Source organism: Larus michahellis, chromosome Z, assembly GCF_964199755.1.
Source record: "Larus michahellis chromosome Z, bLarMic1.1, whole genome shotgun sequence".
NCBI classification, from domain to species: Eukaryota; Metazoa; Chordata; class Aves; order Charadriiformes; family Laridae; genus Larus; species Larus michahellis.
This window is the reverse complement of record NC_133930.1, coordinates 40,759,902-40,777,783: the sequence shown is the minus strand read 5'-3', so window position 1 is coordinate 40,777,783 and position 17,882 is coordinate 40,759,902. Positions and strand designations below refer to the sequence as shown.

At 34.2% G+C, this 17,882-nt stretch overlaps 1 protein-coding gene across 4 annotated transcripts in view; it reads right to left on the bottom strand.

The window, feature by feature from the left end:
* VPS13A (vacuolar protein sorting 13 homolog A) overlaps nt 1-17,882 on the bottom strand; it is a 106,077-nt gene that overhangs the window by 85,360 nt on the left and 2,835 nt on the right. For all 4 annotated transcript variants that reach the window (XM_074570812.1, XM_074570811.1, XM_074570815.1 and 1 more), the window contains exons 2-15: nt 12,708-12,751; nt 12,135-12,177; nt 11,030-11,125; nt 10,645-10,746; nt 9,847-9,956; nt 9,442-9,501; nt 8,467-8,526; nt 8,152-8,232; nt 7,661-7,718; nt 5,481-5,608; nt 5,130-5,236; nt 4,245-4,416; nt 3,812-3,874; nt 519-654 (exon numbers count right to left, since the gene is read on the bottom strand). In XM_074570812.1, coding sequence (XP_074426913.1) covers nt 519-654; nt 3,812-3,874; nt 4,245-4,416; nt 5,130-5,236; nt 5,481-5,608; nt 7,661-7,718; nt 8,152-8,232; nt 8,467-8,526; nt 9,442-9,501; nt 9,847-9,956; nt 10,645-10,746; nt 11,030-11,125; nt 12,135-12,177; nt 12,708-12,751 — 1,260 coding nt within the window. The remainder of the gene's footprint in view (nt 1-518; nt 655-3,811; nt 3,875-4,244; nt 4,417-5,129; nt 5,237-5,480; nt 5,609-7,660; nt 7,719-8,151; nt 8,233-8,466; nt 8,527-9,441; nt 9,502-9,846; nt 9,957-10,644; nt 10,747-11,029; nt 11,126-12,134; nt 12,178-12,707; nt 12,752-17,882) is intronic.

The window sequence follows — 17,882 nt, the reverse complement described above, 5'->3', positions numbered from 1 at the left end:
ACCTTGAGGTTCAAAATCTTGAGTCTCCTAAAGCATGCTTTAAATTGCAGTTATACCTTGATTCAGATCTACTCTGTTTCCTAGCTTGCTAACTATAGAAGCAACCTTATTGATTTACTTTCTGTGTTCCACAACCTTTACAAGGTGCCCGTACTTAACTGAATCAAACTCTAACACATCCCAAATTATAAAATGAATGGAAGTAAAATTGTTTACATTCCATTAACTGCTACCGTTTTCTAACACTTTTTCAAATCCCCATACGCAGTACACTATGCAGACAAATGCAAAAAACTGTGGCAGGAGAAAGCACAAATTGAGAACAGTTCAGAAAGAGCTATGTAAGATACCTCTGTAAGTTGCAATTAAGAACTTAATGAGAAAAAAAAGGCTAAGAGAAAATGTAAATGTCAATAATCTGATAGTCCAAATATTAAACAAAGTTCCATTGCTAGGGACCTAGAGTTGTAATAAGTCTTTTTTAATAATAGAAAAAAGATACCAATAAATGAACATACTTGAACCCTTCACTTCTTGTTTTTGTTCATCCTTTTTTTCACCTGACCAGCTCCATATCCAACTAAACCAGCCACCAGAATTTTCATCATCTTGTTTTACTCCTGGTCTGTAGATTTTTAATCCAGCCTTAGTTGCCTGAAATTTAAAAAAATACTCAAACAACTTATTTTCTTCATGCTTCTTTCTCCATTTTCCTAAGAAAAATATAGACCCAAGACATGTTCTACCACATCAAAACATCATTAGAGAATCACTGAAAAGGCAACATGTTATTTTTTTAGTTTTTCTTCTAATAACTTTTTCAACTACACAGTGCATCAACAGACCAATTCTCACTTGCATAAAATCAACCACCTTTATGAGCAAAAAGAGCAAGCAAAAGGTGGCTAATTTTAAGTCAATAAATGTTTCTTACATAGCAGATTTTTCTCTCTAGCTCTCACCAGCACAAAAAAATCCACAACATCATATCCTGCAATACATTATGACAACGCACTTAAAGGGATTCATTAGAAATATATACGTAATCAATTAAATAGCCAGTACAGGACAAATTTTAAATGATCCCTGTATTTTTCATTTCAAGGTAGATGTCCAAAGCAATAATAAGTCAAATAAAAAAATCACTACTCCTGCAATAGAATATTTACTCTAAGGAATATAGAACACTATTCCTGGATTTGATATATATAGCTACAATAGTAAGGAAGACCTCCCTTGTCCCACATTCATTATTTAAACAGCTAGGGCATGTCCTGTCTGATGCCAGTGATGATTCTGACACTGGGTCCTCACAGAAAGTGCAGACTACATCCAAACTTGACCACTGAAAGTTTGGCATAAGGGACAGCAAACAACCATCAGGCGATCTAAGAGACAGAGGGGTTCTCAAAACTGTAGTGGACCACACAAACTAATTATTTTTCTTCATGACTAATATGATCTGAAAAGATACAAACACTTGCAGATAACCCCTGAATTTAGAGATGCTCTGATGAATGCAATACACAAAGGGAGTGAGACAGGGATCCTTCTCAGCATTAAAAAAAACAAAGATCTCTCTGCAACACAATTAGTGATAACAGCTGGCTGTAAATCAGAACTTTTTAGGGAATTGTGACATCTATCCACCTACAGGCCAATGGAAGGCAGGACTCACCAGAAAAACATAAAGGCTTCTGAACTGATACTATTCATTCACCTCAGAGAGATGATGCAGAATGTTGGCTAAACAACACAAGGCCTCAAAAAGTTTGAACAAAGTCCTCCAAAGTCTTTACAAAGTATACCAAGTCATCAAGTAGATGTTACAGAGCAAACAGTCCAAAGAAAAAGTGGCCTTAGAAAAAAAGGCTGTTAAACCTCTGAAATTAGAGGTTTCTAGGGCACCAAGGAGTTGGTGCTGAAGGACAGCTGCTATGGAGAAAAAGAAGTGATGCTTAAAGCGATTCTGAGTTAGGTGAATCATCTATAAAAGTCTTCTCTAGACTGAAAGCACAAAATTTCTCAAGCTATCTGATACAGAGACTTGATGCTTGGCTCACCAAAGCTGGTGTTTGGTACTTGTGCATTAGTGTTAAAGATTAAAAAGTGACCTATGATTTGGAATATAAAGTTCTTGCTACAAAGAAGTTCTTGCTGGTGGTACTGTGTTCACAAATGTGAGCTCTGGGAAGCTCGATTTCAAGGTCTAGAGAAATTCAACTCTAAGGCATGTTTTTAAAAAACAAAAAAGCTTAACAAACAGTAGGGTCCTTTATCTACCTTTACTCAGCCCACATCTAAAGGGGTCTCCTTTAAATTCCTAGTAGACTTAAGACTAACTGTCAGGACACTGAGCTAGTAGTAGATCTGCCTCTTACAAATCCTTTGAGACCTTTTTCAGAGTTATGACCCGATACCAATAAGACAGATGGGTTCTGACAGATAGCTGGAGGTAGAATGCCATTTAGAATCACTGTGACCTGATTTTCATTACTTGGAAATAAATTCAGAGAGCTAGCTAGCAGATCTTTCAAGATGCTTTTCTAACACTTTTCAAATGCAAGGCTTAAAGCCCAAACAAATGAAAATTAATTTGCTTGCAACCTACTTCTAAGCAGTACAGAAACCTATTTTAAAACTCAGGACTGGAAAGTGGTCAGGAATGCAGTATGACGTAATCTTTTGTCAGCAGCTCGGTCTAGAAGGCTAGGACAAGACAGGAAATTCTTAGGGATCTCCCTCACCTTGCAAAGAGTAGGAGGAAAAAGATAAAACCAAAAGAAACTATACAGTACAAGATAAAAACCTGCCAAAATTAAATGAGAACTAAAACAAAACAAAAATTGCTTCTCATGAAAGGCACTCCAGTTCAGCCAAACAACTGATGGAGAGGTGCATAAACATGTCTTCTGGTTCTATAGAAGTGTGAATAATGATAATACAAGGATCCAAATGTGGGTGTACATACAAACAACTAGAAGGAAAAAAAAAAAAGTCACATTTATGGATTCCTGCTGAGAGTTTTGGTTCAGAAGCACCATATCTATCACTGCTGCAATCGCATTTATACCATACTTCATATACTCAAAAAAAAAAAAAGTGAAAATTCCTTCAAGCACTGCCATAGCAAATGATTAACATTCATGAAGTTTAACCCTCAGTACATTATTTCAGATTCTAAACTTCACATTCTGCTTACTTTTAGTCACATTGATTATTAATGGACAAAGACCACTGCACAGATTTGAGAAAACCTACACAGATTTCACTTCAGTCCCCTAGAATGGTGCTCAGAAACTACACTGAAAACTAAGCAGTACACTAACCTAGGACAAACAAGGCTAACAAGTTAAGTGTAACTACTCAAGTGATATTATCTTGCTTAATTGTGATTATCTATTTAAATGTATTCTGCATTTGCTGTATTCCAAATAACATTTGCAAATAGTAACAAAAGGTCAACATAGTACATAGAGAGGTGTTCAGCCCACTTAATGGGAAGGAAAGGAATAACCTATTAGTCTAGGCTGTTGCCATGTTTTCTACAGTCGATCTTCCTCACCAAAAGTGGAAAGAAATTCATTCCAGATCAGTTATTCTGAAGTAGCAGCACACAGAGCTATTTAATTTTTGCTTAATTACAAGCTGAAACTAACTATGCCGTGTAATAACAAACATGAAATACAAGGAAACTAGAAAGGCTATATGATGCACAATTCAATCACTAGAACTAAAATGCACATGCCTAAAATGTCCACAATCTCATGTTGCAGTTATTGTCAGACTCACTTAAATGATGAAATTTTACCTCAACTTCTGCTTGTTGCCTTGCTAGAGTGATGTTAAAAATATCCAAAGCCTTTTCAAATTCCTAGAAAGGAGGTGAAAGATTATTTTTTGACAATTTCACTTGGTTAGACTTCACAGCTCAGTTTTACAGGAAATTACAGTAAACAGCTCTTTCAGTGCAACCCAAGTTAATTTGCTCAAGCTGAGAGCTTAAAATAAACCTGGAAAAGAAAAGCACATCAGTTTAAGTTTTTCTTCACTGCAGTTACTAATTTAAAATATTATCTAATATGTTTGTTAATACTACTCACAGAGAAAGGTACCGATGAAGTTGCAAGTCTGGCCACTGAAAATTTTATTTTAACAATACTGACTTAGGAACATGTAAACATTTAAGTTTAAGAAAACAGCAAGACAAACAATACTTAAGCCTTTAATGGAAAACAGCTAACCTCCAACAATTTTAAGATTTCTTCATTAGGTTTTTTTGATGTTATCTTTGTTTTATACATCTCTTTATAGTTCTTCACTTGTTTCCTATGGTGCCGAATATGTTCCCATGACCACATTTGGAGCTTAGGTTGAACGTTTACTTCAAGGATGCCATAAATAACATATTTCCACCTAAAAGCAAAGACAAATGAAGTACAGTTACTTTCTTTTGGTATACTGAAAAGACACCTAGAGCTATTCAGACTCAATACAACTTCCAAGTTGTGAAAGGGTGAAATCCCTTGTCTAATATCACACTGCTGATCAACAGAGGAACCTAAGGATTTTTTTTTTTTTTTAACAAAGTTGAAATTTCCTAAAAGGTTGCTATTTCCTAAAATTAAAAGTTAACCTTGTACAAAAAGCATCCACAAATCTATATATATGTATATATATGTATGTGAATAATCAAGACATATGTAAGGAATCTTCTGAAAAGAAATCAAATCTCTCCCATTTGTGTTGGAAAGGTTTGCCCATTTTTAGATAATAGCTATGTTCTTGTAACGGCACCCAATTTATAATGGAGTCTCCTTCATTAAAACAGTTAGGATATTAAAGTACTATCAGACTTAAGTTTCTGATAATGGTCTTTAAGACAGCAAATGTAGGCTTTCAAATATTGTGTCCTCAACTTTGGTTTGAGGTCCTTGTCAAAGGTGGGGGTTTTTTGTGTTTTTTTGTTTTTTAATAGCCCTAGCTTAAGAAAAAACAAAGGCACACAAAAGAGAATACTTTGTTTCAAAAGGAAATGAATTGTAAACTCCTTAAGTAAGAAGCAATCCCCTGGTAATTATTTCAAATGAATAACTAACAAATTATTTTCAAAGTCTGAGGTGGCCTACCATGTCTTGGCATTGTTGTGCAATGGAACATCAGGTCTGTACTTCCTATATGGCAGATTTCGAGTCATCATATCAATAGATTCCAGAAGCTCCATAACACTGAAGTACTAAATTAAAAAAAATAAAAAAACACAAAAATCAAACAAAAAAAAAAATCAAACTGAGTGTTATTGTCTTTCAGAGAACATGAATCAATCTTTTCTTTAAAGAAAAAAATTACAAAGTAAAACAAGACCAAGAAATTTATTGATTCTGTATGCTTGTTATAAAATTTCAGATCACTTTTCTTATTATTCTTGCAAACTAACTTTTTTACCACATTACATGTAAGTTGAGAAAAATAGTTTATACCTGTGGCTTATTGAATTCAACAGTTATATCCTGTAAATTTACATCTAAATCCATTTTCGGTGATGAAAAGTCAACATCAGATCGAGGATTCATAAGGAGTTTGGCTTTAGCTGAAATTGGGCGGAATACTAAAAAACAGAAGTTGATATAAAAACTCTAATTAAATAATTTAAGACTGCCACAAATGATACATAACACTTACCAGCTCAAGTTATTATTATTACAACTAGATTATTCATATAAATATGCTAGACTTCAAAACATGGAAAAACATTCAAAATAATACAATCTATACTAAATTTCCACTTTCATTCTGGCAACATTTGTGGAACACATATTTGTGTAACATATATTTGTGTAACATTTTCACAAACGTTACGTGGCAGATATTTCAATTAGTAGTTTATATTTGCAACAAATCTGTTTTGGGGGGCTATAGTATAATCTATTTATAGTACAAGACAGTTTCAAACACAGGCCTTATTCCACAAGGATATTTTTTTTTTAAGTGTTACTCATGTTTTACACTGTTTGGTAAATTATACTCACAACTTACACTGTTTGGTAAATTACACTGGTAAATTATTTGGTAAAACCAAACATTCCACATTTCTAAATCCAAGCCTAAGTAGGCATGGAAAAAAACAATATGGAATAAAGCAAAGCACATCATGTGAAAAAATATTCAGAGCAGAAATGTTTTAGTTATTGCACAATTTGGCAGTATCAGGCATTCAATAGAGCCTTCAGAAGCCATGTTTAGTTCAATTTTTCCATCTGTTTCACCAATTGATCCAACAATAAAAATTTGTTTATTACTTGAATTTGTGTAAATCATACTTTTATCAAATGAAATTTTTTTTATTTCAATGGAAATACTGATAGACCATCTACATATCAAATATTCTAAATTCACCGAAAGGTTCATACAAGTGGAAATAGACATTTTTGCAAGATGAAAACACATTTACATCAATTTACCTTTGTTTCATTTGAAGCCCTTTACCTACACATTTTATGTGGTAGCATTTCTATTCATTTTCTCCCTGTATTTAGCTTCCTACATTTCATTTTTCATCTTTCCTATGTGTAAGTACTATGTTTGCGTTTAGACCAAATGACAGAAGCAGACTTTGTGCTTACCACCTTTCTATCTATGCCTCAATCTAAAGAGTTGCTCGAAAAGAGCCAGAATTTTCATTTACCACAGAATATCAGCATAATGTAATTCTTTAAATATCTGCGTCTCTGATGGCACTCATGAATTTTAGAAGTGTAAATCCTGAATCCTGCAATTTTGCATACGACTAATTTGAACTTCTATGTAAAGATTTAGACAACTGATGATGTTTAAACTTATTTTCTTGTAAAAAGAGTCAACGCTAGCAACTGAAAAAGATAAATCAGAAGAAATTACTAAATAGTTCTCTGCTGGTCAAATAAAGAGACACACGGCTTCCTCTTTTAGGCAAAGGTAGCAAAAAAACCCCATAAAACTAACAGTGCCCTTTTTAACTCTGTCTAGACTTGCTAGAGAACAAGCCACTTAAAAGGCCATTCTGCCTTGTAAACAGTTACTAAACAACCACACAGATGCACATGAGAAATAAAAACCGCGTAAACTCCATACAATGAAAAGTAAATAACCACCATGTTTGATTGGAGCCAATGCGACTTTCAGACTAAAGTAAGCAACACTCAAAGCAATACAACTTGCAATATGGCAACACTAAAAAACAAACAAAATAAAAACATTGATGTTTCAGAATTGATTACTGTTTCCACCTCTAATGAAAAAAGATGCACTTTGCATAAGGCAAGCCACCTCAAAAACACTAACCCATTACTCAAACCAATCTGATTCACAAAACTTACGCATTATTGCTAAACTTCTTAAAATAAGGAATTATTAATGGCTGTGAACAATAAGGATTTATGTATGACATTCCATTAAAATGATACATAACTAAAGACTCCTATTTTAACCAAAGCCTTTTTAAAGCTACAGATACGGTACAGTATTCATTGTGAGAGAGACAGTTTTTCCTACAAAAGAACTAAACTGCACTCCTTACTAAGATTTTTTCAATAGAGGTTGCTAAAGTAGCAACCTCTGAGGCATTAAAAATTAGAAGTAAAGTATACATGCATATTAGAAATACAAATAAAATACCACTTACCAAAATCATAACCTTCTGGAATCAGATTGTGGCTGGCAACTCCCTGTTTTAAGTTAACCTACACATACCACAGAGTTAAAAATAAGTTGCTTTTTATTTCACTATAGTTTTAAAATATAAAATGTTAGCATTTTAATACAGGTTTCAAATAATCCCTCTGACACATAGCTATTGATCTGTTTTAAACACAGAAATACTTCTATTTTTAGCCAATAAAAATCATCGAACAGTAAGATGACCACGCATTGTGCATAATTTTGTAACTAACTGGCAAAGAACTTTTTTTTTTTTTTTAACTTCCTCAGATGGGTATTGTACTTCTAACACATAAAAACCTTAACATTTACTATTTTTCCTAAAAAAAGCTATTAATTAACAAGACAGTTCTCCAGGACATTGACATAAATGGAAGCAGAACTGAATGTGAAGTATGCTCTATGCTTCACAGTATGAACTAGAATACTAGATACATTATCTCATGGTTTACTTACCAATGATTCCTCACAACCACGATGGTAGAACATCTCTGATTTCACATTCCAGTAAGCAAAAAGGTTATCCAGTCGTACAAGCTGAAAATACAACAGAACATACGTATTAATAGCTGCAAAATTTAGATTAATAATTTGGATTTCACAAAGTCTGGATGAATAAAAATATTCAGAATATTCCTTGCAGACTACACACCCTTTTATTTTAGAGCCTATACAGTTACATGTTTTCTTGATCTCACTTTCTGTGTAAGGAACTCTAATTCAGCTTGTTTAATTGACAATTCTTTCTTTAGCATACAGTTTATACTGTACCTTGTAGAACAACTTGGCAGTTTCATCATGTAAACATGGATTCCAATTTTTATCTGAGGTCTGAAATGAAAATTAAAGAAAGTTATTCCAGTATCTATAATACACCAACATTTTATCATCACTGAAACAAAACAGTAAAAAAAAAAAAAAGAGAGGAATATCACCATAATTAAACTGCACTGAAAACAATGGGACACCATCTTCTGATTTGAGATGGTTAAGCCATTATTTTAAGTGCAAGCTCAATTAGGCTACTTCCCCCAAAACACGCACATACATGTATGTGCACTGACTGACAAGGCTGCACACAGGAACCAAAAGATTCTGGAAAACTCTGTTTTCAGTATTGCAAACTGTTTTCTTTTACACCAGTATTATTTTTAGGCAGGCTTTTTGTAAAGAGAAAAATAAGGGACTAGAATTCTTTCAGAATTCTGGAAGTAGCATTTTAGTTTGAGTCCAACAGAAACACTGTATGTTATACTTTTTCAAGGCCAATATGCATTTCAAGAATGAAGCAGTAAGAATACCAAAGCTTTTATTCACTATGCAAAACTGTTTGGGGAAGGGGCTGTCAAAAACCTTACAATGTGCTAGGAGCAAGCGTTCATAAGACAAATATTTTATTAAATGAAGTAATATTTAGACATGTTTTCTTTAAGGTTATCAGTTACACATCAAAAGCTATTGAACCAGAAAAACTCAGCAGTATCAGCATATTGCTGCTACTAGGTAGTCTTCCTTTTTTTTTTATTTTTTGGTCTCTTTAATGTCAGGAATTTATCTTTAATGGCATGCCCATGACAATATTTATGTTGGATCTGATAAACCAAGTAGTTACCATTGTGCATTGCTCATGATTATAGCTATACTTTCATTAGACAGTATGTTACCAGATAGCACAATAATACACCAAATAGTAACTTAACCTATCAGTATACATCAACGTGCTTTTTAGATGAAAAATAAAATTACCTGCAAACTTAGATTTTGAAGTGAAATCCCAAATGACAAGGGGTTATTCCGATTTGTGATCTAATAGAACAGCAGGAAAATACAAAAAAAATTTTATGCTCTAAACTTAGATTTGGAAGTAAATAGCCAACAATTAAAAATATATATATAGCAAACAACCAAATCTTCTTTGTACCCTAACATATACCTATAAATATTTTTATGCTTTGGTACAAGCTTTTTATCAGTTTTTTTTTTGTTGTTTTTTTGTTTGTTTGTTTTTTAAGACTGTGAAACTTCCAAAAAATTTACTAGGATTCTCTCAACATGGAAAACAACTCGGAGAAAAGAAATCAGACAGGTTCCTAATTTCACGTTACACATAAGTGCACAACCCCTTATGCTGAGACACACAAAAATACTTACATCATCTTCATAGCGAATATGGATGTTGGAAATTTTCACCTGAAGATTTTTGATGACCTGAGTGACTAGTTTTTCTACAAAAGTGTCCTGTTTCTCTTCTTTTTCTTTATCTAAGTTAAAGGAAAGGAATTTAATGTTTCGTTTGCATTAAAGACTTTTTAAAACAACACTACATAAAGCAATAACCTAATAGTTTGTATGACAGATATGTAAGTTTTCAGTTACACTACTCTTCTTGTAAAAAAGCAAGTCCATTCAGTATAATCTATAATATTTATATCTTCAGACTAGACAGTTTCAGCTTTATTACCTGCTGCATGAAGAATCGGGCTGTTCAAAAGTATGACTTGTACCCACTGATATTGAAGGTGGCCAATACACACTTCTTGAGAGTATCAAAAGTCGAATTTAAGATTATAAGACTTAACACGCATCAAAGAACAAATTAAGCAGAATCTTTAAAAAGGTGTAACGACAAAAATTCTTTGCTACTGGAAACAAAGTTAAATTGTTTCTCATGAAAGAAGAGGAAAGAAAATGTCCAGCAAACATGTGATACAAGCAAGCAATATTTCAGAAGTCTTATCTATATCAGATCACACCAATGCTTTTTATTTTCAGGATGCCTGTTCTGCAATATTGATGACCACTACACCTAAAAATCAGTTACTAACGGGATTTTAAGTATCAAGAGGAAAACAAGAATCCAAAACACTTTATGTGACAAATCCAGCACCTTTCTGGATTAAAAAAAAAGAAAGAAATAGCATCACTTTCATTAGCTTTTCCCGCTCTTACCTTGGTCAGCTATTTTCTGCTTTGCGTCCTCAATCCTTTGCAATTCCCTTTGTCTTGCTTCCAGAAGCTGCCTGGCTTCTTTTTCAGCATCATATTTTATGCCTAAATACACAGTGTAAACGGGTACAATACAAAAAAATTTTATGTGTTTTTGGAAGATGCCCTTTCAAAAGCAATAATCTTCACATTTTGTTAATAGTCACATAAAAGCAGAAAATTAGGTGACTAAGTGTAAACTACTGAAAGACACCCCATAATCATCACCTAATTGTATTTGCTAGAAGTATCTACTAGGAATAAAGCTTTTAAAAACAACATCAACCCATTACAGATGTTTCTGAAATCCCACCAATCTATATTCACTTTTTTCTCTACATTAACTTACTGGCTGTGGGCACAATTAGCAAATAAACTCCATCAAGAACTGCCTCAACAGGTTGAGTATAAAGGTTTTGCCATGGAATCTGTAGGTTAAGTTGACCTACAAACACAAAAGGTTGAAGTATACAGTTAAATAGTTGACTGGAAAAAAAAAAGGTTTAGAAAGATAATCAACATTAATCACAAAATCTCTAGACAATTATTACACTGGACAGAAAAAACAGTGCATCTGAGGCACACATCCTTTGGGATGTGTGTTTTACACAGCACACAAATGAACACGAGGCAAGTTTTTCCATGAGCAGAACTATTAAGTCTACAGGTCCTGTCCGTACTCCCTTGAATTATATTCCTCCTTCCTAAGAGCAACCTCTCCCTCCTTGCAAATCCACTGCAGCACCCTCATAAACTAGAAAAGCCTGGGCAGCTCATACGTTATCAGGCACCTAAATACTCCCAAAGCCAGAATTTTTAAAATACTTATTTTTCTTTCTTTTTCTGTGGAAGAGAGTCTTAAAATAGTGTGTATGTTTTGTGAACATGGCGATCCTGATGTTACAGCATCTCTCATTCTTCACACAAGTGCCAATTTTAATAAACTATGCAATCAATCACAGGAAAACACATACTTCCAGGGTAGATTTAAGGGAAACATTATAGCTTTAGACTTCATTTCCTTTAGGACACCACTAACTTTTGTAAGACAATCAACTTGCAATGAGAAAACTTTTCATATTAGCAAAAACAGGGAAGGAGGACAGAAAGGGAAGTGGAAGGCAAAATCAGCTGTGGAGTCTTGCTAAGACAAGGGCTGAGACCCAGTCTTGCTCAGTTGCTCATCTTTGTTGTGTTGGGTTCTTGTCTCATTAATATTGAAGTGATTAGACAAGACTCCAATATATTTTAACTTTGCCATCTCAGTTCAACACAAGAACCTTCTTCTAACAGGGTTTGGGTTTTTCTTCAGAAGAGACAAACTTCAGAGCGCACACAGCATGCAAATCAAGGAAACCAGGAAAATTACTTGGTTAGGATGCCTAGAGCCACTTGCAAGGAAAAGTAGTATGTTTAGTAACACCTGCATGGGTGTATGATAAAATGTAACTTACCAATATGTCCTGCTTTAACTTTAAATGGCACATCCAGCTGACTCTGAAAGGAAGTGTTTTAGAACATTTAAGCTCATTTCAGCAACTTGTGAAATGTTCCCATTTAGGAAAAAAAGATTATGATCTCCTAACAACAAATTTACCTTTCATCCACTGAAAAAAAAAAAACATTCAATATAATAGAACAGGCAAGTGTTTGGTTACTGATTTAGAATGTTAAACCATGCTAGGCTACATACATTCCCAAGAGCAGGTTTTTAGCTTCATGAGATATAGAAAAAAAAAAAAAAAGTCTTTCAGTATTGCTTTTGACCTAAACACATTCTTTTAGCAATTGCTAAAAGTTTTGCTTTTGAAAAAAAGAAAAAGCTAAGTGAAGCAAGAATACTTCACTTTTAAATTTAATCTCAAATTAATTAGACAAGTCACACAAGCGCAGAGAAAACAAAACACTAAGTTTCCGCTTAAAAGATAGCGTATCCTAACATAAGAACCAAAAAAGGCAAGTACAACCCAAAATTTTGTTCAAGAATCGTTTTTGCAACAGTTTTATTTTTATTTTCACTAACTTACCAGTGCATTTTCTTTTATTTCAAGATTCTTCAGTGCTACGGCTCCTAAAAGCAAAGAAGCAAAAAATTAAAACTACAATAAGCAATGTAGCAGTGGTGCATGCTAAACATCCCAAAGTTTGACTCAGTGGTCCCTGACTTGTAGTTCTTCAACTCTTCAACTCTGTGGAAACATCCACAATGCACACCTCAAATATCCATGAAAGATGATTAAGAACACGCTGTTCACTCATGCTACAAAATAATAACTGAGATTTTTCTCATGGAGCCTCCATGTCCATGGAAAAGAACCTAAGATTCTTCAAAGTAAAAATGTTGGAAATTACTGTCATTTTTTGTAAGGACCCATTTTGAAATTAAAAGTTTGCTTCTTTTTCCTCCACCATCTGCTTCCTGTGCTTGTGGAAATCTACCAACATTAAATTTAGAGTGAATTTTTAGCCCTCAAAAGATCTTATACTTGCAAGTTATATTTATAGGCTTAAAAAAGATCACAAGAAGCATTTCAGTAAATCTAATTTTTAAACTTTTTAAGACAACAATAAATTCAGTATCCTGTAAACACAGAAAATTTGCATTGCAAGATCTGTTTTTACAACATACTTGACATCAGACAGTTGCCATAACAAAGAAATGTTGGAAGGGACCAGGAAACTTATAACTCAAAAACATGCACACACTCCAAAGCAATGTCTTCTGCAAATTCTACACGAAGGAAGGAACACCTGCAATGGTTACCTTCAAATTAGTTGCATAGTATTAACCCATGCACACAGAACAGACACCTGATACAGCTGAGCAGGGGCATAAATGAGATTCAGGAAACCAGAAGCAGACTACAGGCCTGGAAAGGAATACATCTTGAGATTACAAATGACAATTTGATTGACCCAATAATGCTTTCCTTTTTGCGGATGCAAGTCAGAAATGGCCAAAAACACGGGGAGACAGGAGCTCCAACTGCAAGAGGCGTTCTTGCAGTTATACAGAGTTCTGATGGCATTGGGCTACTGTTCAAAATACCACCAATTTTGGGAAACTGGACCCTAATCTCAAAAATGCATTCATTAGAACAATTGGCTCAAGTTGTTGAACTGCTGTGGAAGAGCTGATCAGGTAAACTAATTCATCCATCTTTTAGTCCTCGCAAAATACTATAAAGTTTCTAATGATTTATTTAATTTATTCATTGCAACAATCTATTATCGCTTTCCAGTATAATTCTATACATCTGACATGTGGCACCATCAGCCTCTCCAGAAAAACACTACATGCAGAAGGATGCTTTTTGACAGCTGGTGGTTCTGCTTTTAAGCCTTACAATACACACATATTGACAGGAACATTAGAAAAAAGAAAAAAAAAAATCAAAGAAAGCATTGTCAGGAGTAGCCTGTAACTACTCTAGTAATTATAACTAGCCTACATAGTTTTTGTAGGTAATAACAAGGTGACAGGTTTTATGCACCATTGGGTTCAATTCTACTCTAAATTTATTCCCTGATAGAGCTGACCCTGCAAAGACCATTTAAACACTCATTAAAGAAAGCTTCATTATATGAGAGACATTTCAAAAAAAAAAAAAAAAAAAAAAAGAGAGCATTTGCTTCTCCAAGAAGACATCAATAACTTTAATTGTATTCATGGCAACTAACTCTAATGGTATTCAGAGCAAACATTCAGGTTTGTAACAAAGTTACAAACAAAAATTCATGACATGCAATTTTTTGCACATCAGTTGAGCTACAGCAAAAAGGTTCTCAGGCAAACTCTAAGACTATGTGACACATGAAGCAGCTTAGTTGGGTTTAGTTTCTTCACTTTCTCTGTCAGCTAAGTAAACACTACCTCTCATTTATCAAGGGTTTGGCATATGCCACATTTCAGCTGAGGCACAATAACTTAAGCTGCAATAATTTGGCAGCCCTAATGCTTCTAAAAACAAAGTACTGCAAAGCAAGCAAGGATTATTACCCCAAGCAATTACATAAAATATTTTGTGATGGAGAACTATAGCTCATTTTACCTGAGTACATTGCAATGGCAGAGAATAAACATGGTATCAATACTGTTTCAAAAAAAGAATGCTTTGACAATTCTACATGAAAAATTGAGATTGGGAAGTAAAGTAAGTAATTCTTCACCATTTTTCCTATACTTATGATTTTACAATTAATAAGTTTAAAAGTTTTAGTTACAATCATTAGAAGAGATGGAAATTAGCAAAACTGCAGTCAATTCAATTTTATTATAAAATTACTGATATACGTTCACTAAAATGTGACCGTTTACTAACAAAAACCTTGACTGAGGGTCTGACCATAGTGAACAGACTATCAAAGTACACAAAAGGCTACTACTGAAGCACTGTTTTGTATATTTACACAACCTTTCTTTTTCCTACACTTGGGAGAGAGTAGAAGAAAGAGATTGACTGAACACTCCTGCAAGTAAACATGAACTATTTCCGAATTTACCAGACCTCATCTGGCAACCAATTCTAACACTCACAATTGAAAATGCAGTAACTGACCATGTCAGTATTCTCTTTCATTGCCAAAAATTAGTCTATCACACTTGGCTGTTTCACTTGCCATGAAACACAGCTCCAAGTGTAACTGCACTGAATCATGACTGTTCTGGCAGGGGAACAAAAGAGTGGAGAAAAAAAAAAAAAAAACCAAAAACTCACAAATGGAAGCAGGAAAATCAGGGAGCAAAGGCCTCTCACAGGACATAACACAGCTACTGACTTTTACTGTCTTGGAGCGCTGCCAATTAATTTTAATTGCAAGAATTTCAAAATACATCAAGATTTGGTGGTTCAGTTTTGTTGGGTTTTTTCTCCCCATTGGAGAAATTGAATGTCTCTTTATTTTGATGACAGAAATGCATTCATATAAAACCCCATTTGATGGCTTAAAAATTGCCCAACTAACCAACCTTGAAAACTGTATATACAAGTAGTTGGAGTTGTATAAATATCTAAGGTTAAACATGCAGTCTAACAGCCAAAACAATAATAAAAGCCAGAATATTTATCAACACCTATAGCACAGTCTAGGATTTATTTGGGGTATATTATAAAGCAAATTCTTAGCTTTGCTGATCTCTGGACATTGTAAATAATTCAACAAAATCAATCATTTTTCAGAATTCTGGCATAAACAGGTTTATAGTTTTAATTTTAGATACTCAAAATAACTTCATGAATTTGAGTGCATGAGCCAACATCTACTACCAAGGACTTAGCTCACAAAAAAAGATATAGAAAATAAGATGACACTCGGTGAAACATTTCACCAAAGAGGCCTAACTGGAATTTTGTTATGGATGTGAACAGAAGTTACAGAGAGGGAAGAAAAATAATCCATGTAAGAATCTTGCAGATTTAACTTATGTATTAATCACACCTCTTCTGTCTTGTAAATAAGAATGGGGGACAGGGAAGGCAGATGAGAGAAAGAGAGATGAAAGATGATAGGCATCAGAAACTGAAAAGACCTCAGCTGGTATCTGACCAGTTCACAACACTCCTGCTCATGTATTTTAACAGATCTTCTGCTTTTTAGCAACAGCATTCTCAGCTTGCAAGCCCGTTTGATCACTTTATACAAACTGCTGCCATTGACAGTCATTTCCCACTTGTGTTTGTGCTGTTAATTATTCCTGTTAAAGTATACCTTCTGGAGACAAGCTGTAAGTCTTTGAGGATCAGAGTGTCTGCCAAATACCTCCTCTATTGAATCTATTGTAAAATAGGTCATGAAAGGCAGCAGAAACTACTAGGTATTCTTCATCCCTCAGTCAATTCCAATTACCAATATGTAAGGGGGGGCGGCGGGGAAATTGCACCTGCTATACCTAGACAAGGAAAGGCACGCAAAAGTAGTTGTCTTTTATTATAATAACAGATGTAGCCAGAAAAAAAAGTAAAAATTGCTTGTGCACTCGCAAACTTGTGTCAATTACCTGCCTATATGATCCTACTAACATAGCTGCCCCAAAAAGAGACACCAGCTATCCAAATAATAAGTGGTGTGAAGATATGTTCAAGACATTACCCAATAAGTAGGTGTGCTGAGTTAACAGAGAATTAAGTATTTTAAAGGGCAGAACAGAGGGTCTAAGACAATGAACGAAAAGTTATTTAGACCCAGTCAAAAGAAAACAGTGGCAACATGGACTTTGGTTTGGTCTCTCATAGTGTTTGGAAACTTCAATGACATTTCACTTCTCAAGGATAACTGTCAATGTCTCACATTGCTCCAATCGTTTCTTCAGGGTCCAGAGCATTTGAAAATATCTAACTTATCTAAATACTTATCTAATCTGTTTATCTAAGCCAAGTACTTACACATTTGTTAACACAGCTCATTGAAACTATCTTTTGAAGTGAAGACCAGAACAAGAGGTTTAAAATACTGTCCTTCCCAGCATCAGCCATCCAATAGCTTTCCTCGATGGCTGCCTAACACAGTAGCTTTTTATTCTGCTTCATAGCTTCATACTAATGGAATTCTTAAGGAATATGATTTTCTTCCCTCTTAAATTATTTTCTGAGTCTTGGCATTTCCAATATGGGCCTTACATGTTCAAGTTATCTTTTTTACTTGTATAGGTTGTCCTACATTCTCCTTTCTGCATTGCTTTTCATGTTTTAAGTCATTCAGTTCTTGCAGCTCTCTTAGCCATGAGTCTGTTTCCAGACATCACACCTTTCTTTAGTATTGAGACAGTCTGCATTTTTACCCTTAAATATGAGGGGGTTTTTAACAAGGAAACAAAAAAGATTTTTTAAACAGTTCCGTACTTATCACTGTGCTCATGTATGTTGTTAAGAGCCGCATCATCATGCAACTTTACTACACAGATTGAATCTCGATAGCTTTAATATGGCGTGGCAAAACTGAAATAAATGTTGAACGTGTTAATTAAAAAGCCATTAATAATGCTCCCAAATTTACAGAAGCTGAAGCTATATAAAGTTAGTTTTTATACATATATCCAGAGTCTACCAACAGGTTACCAGTCTTAATCTAAACAGGTTAGCTATAAAATAGCACAAGGACATAACTCATTCACTACAGCACCTAAAAAAACTCCCTTGGGTATTTAATCATTCAGAGGTGAAAAAATATATGCCTTTTAACATTTAAGACACAGATATATAGCA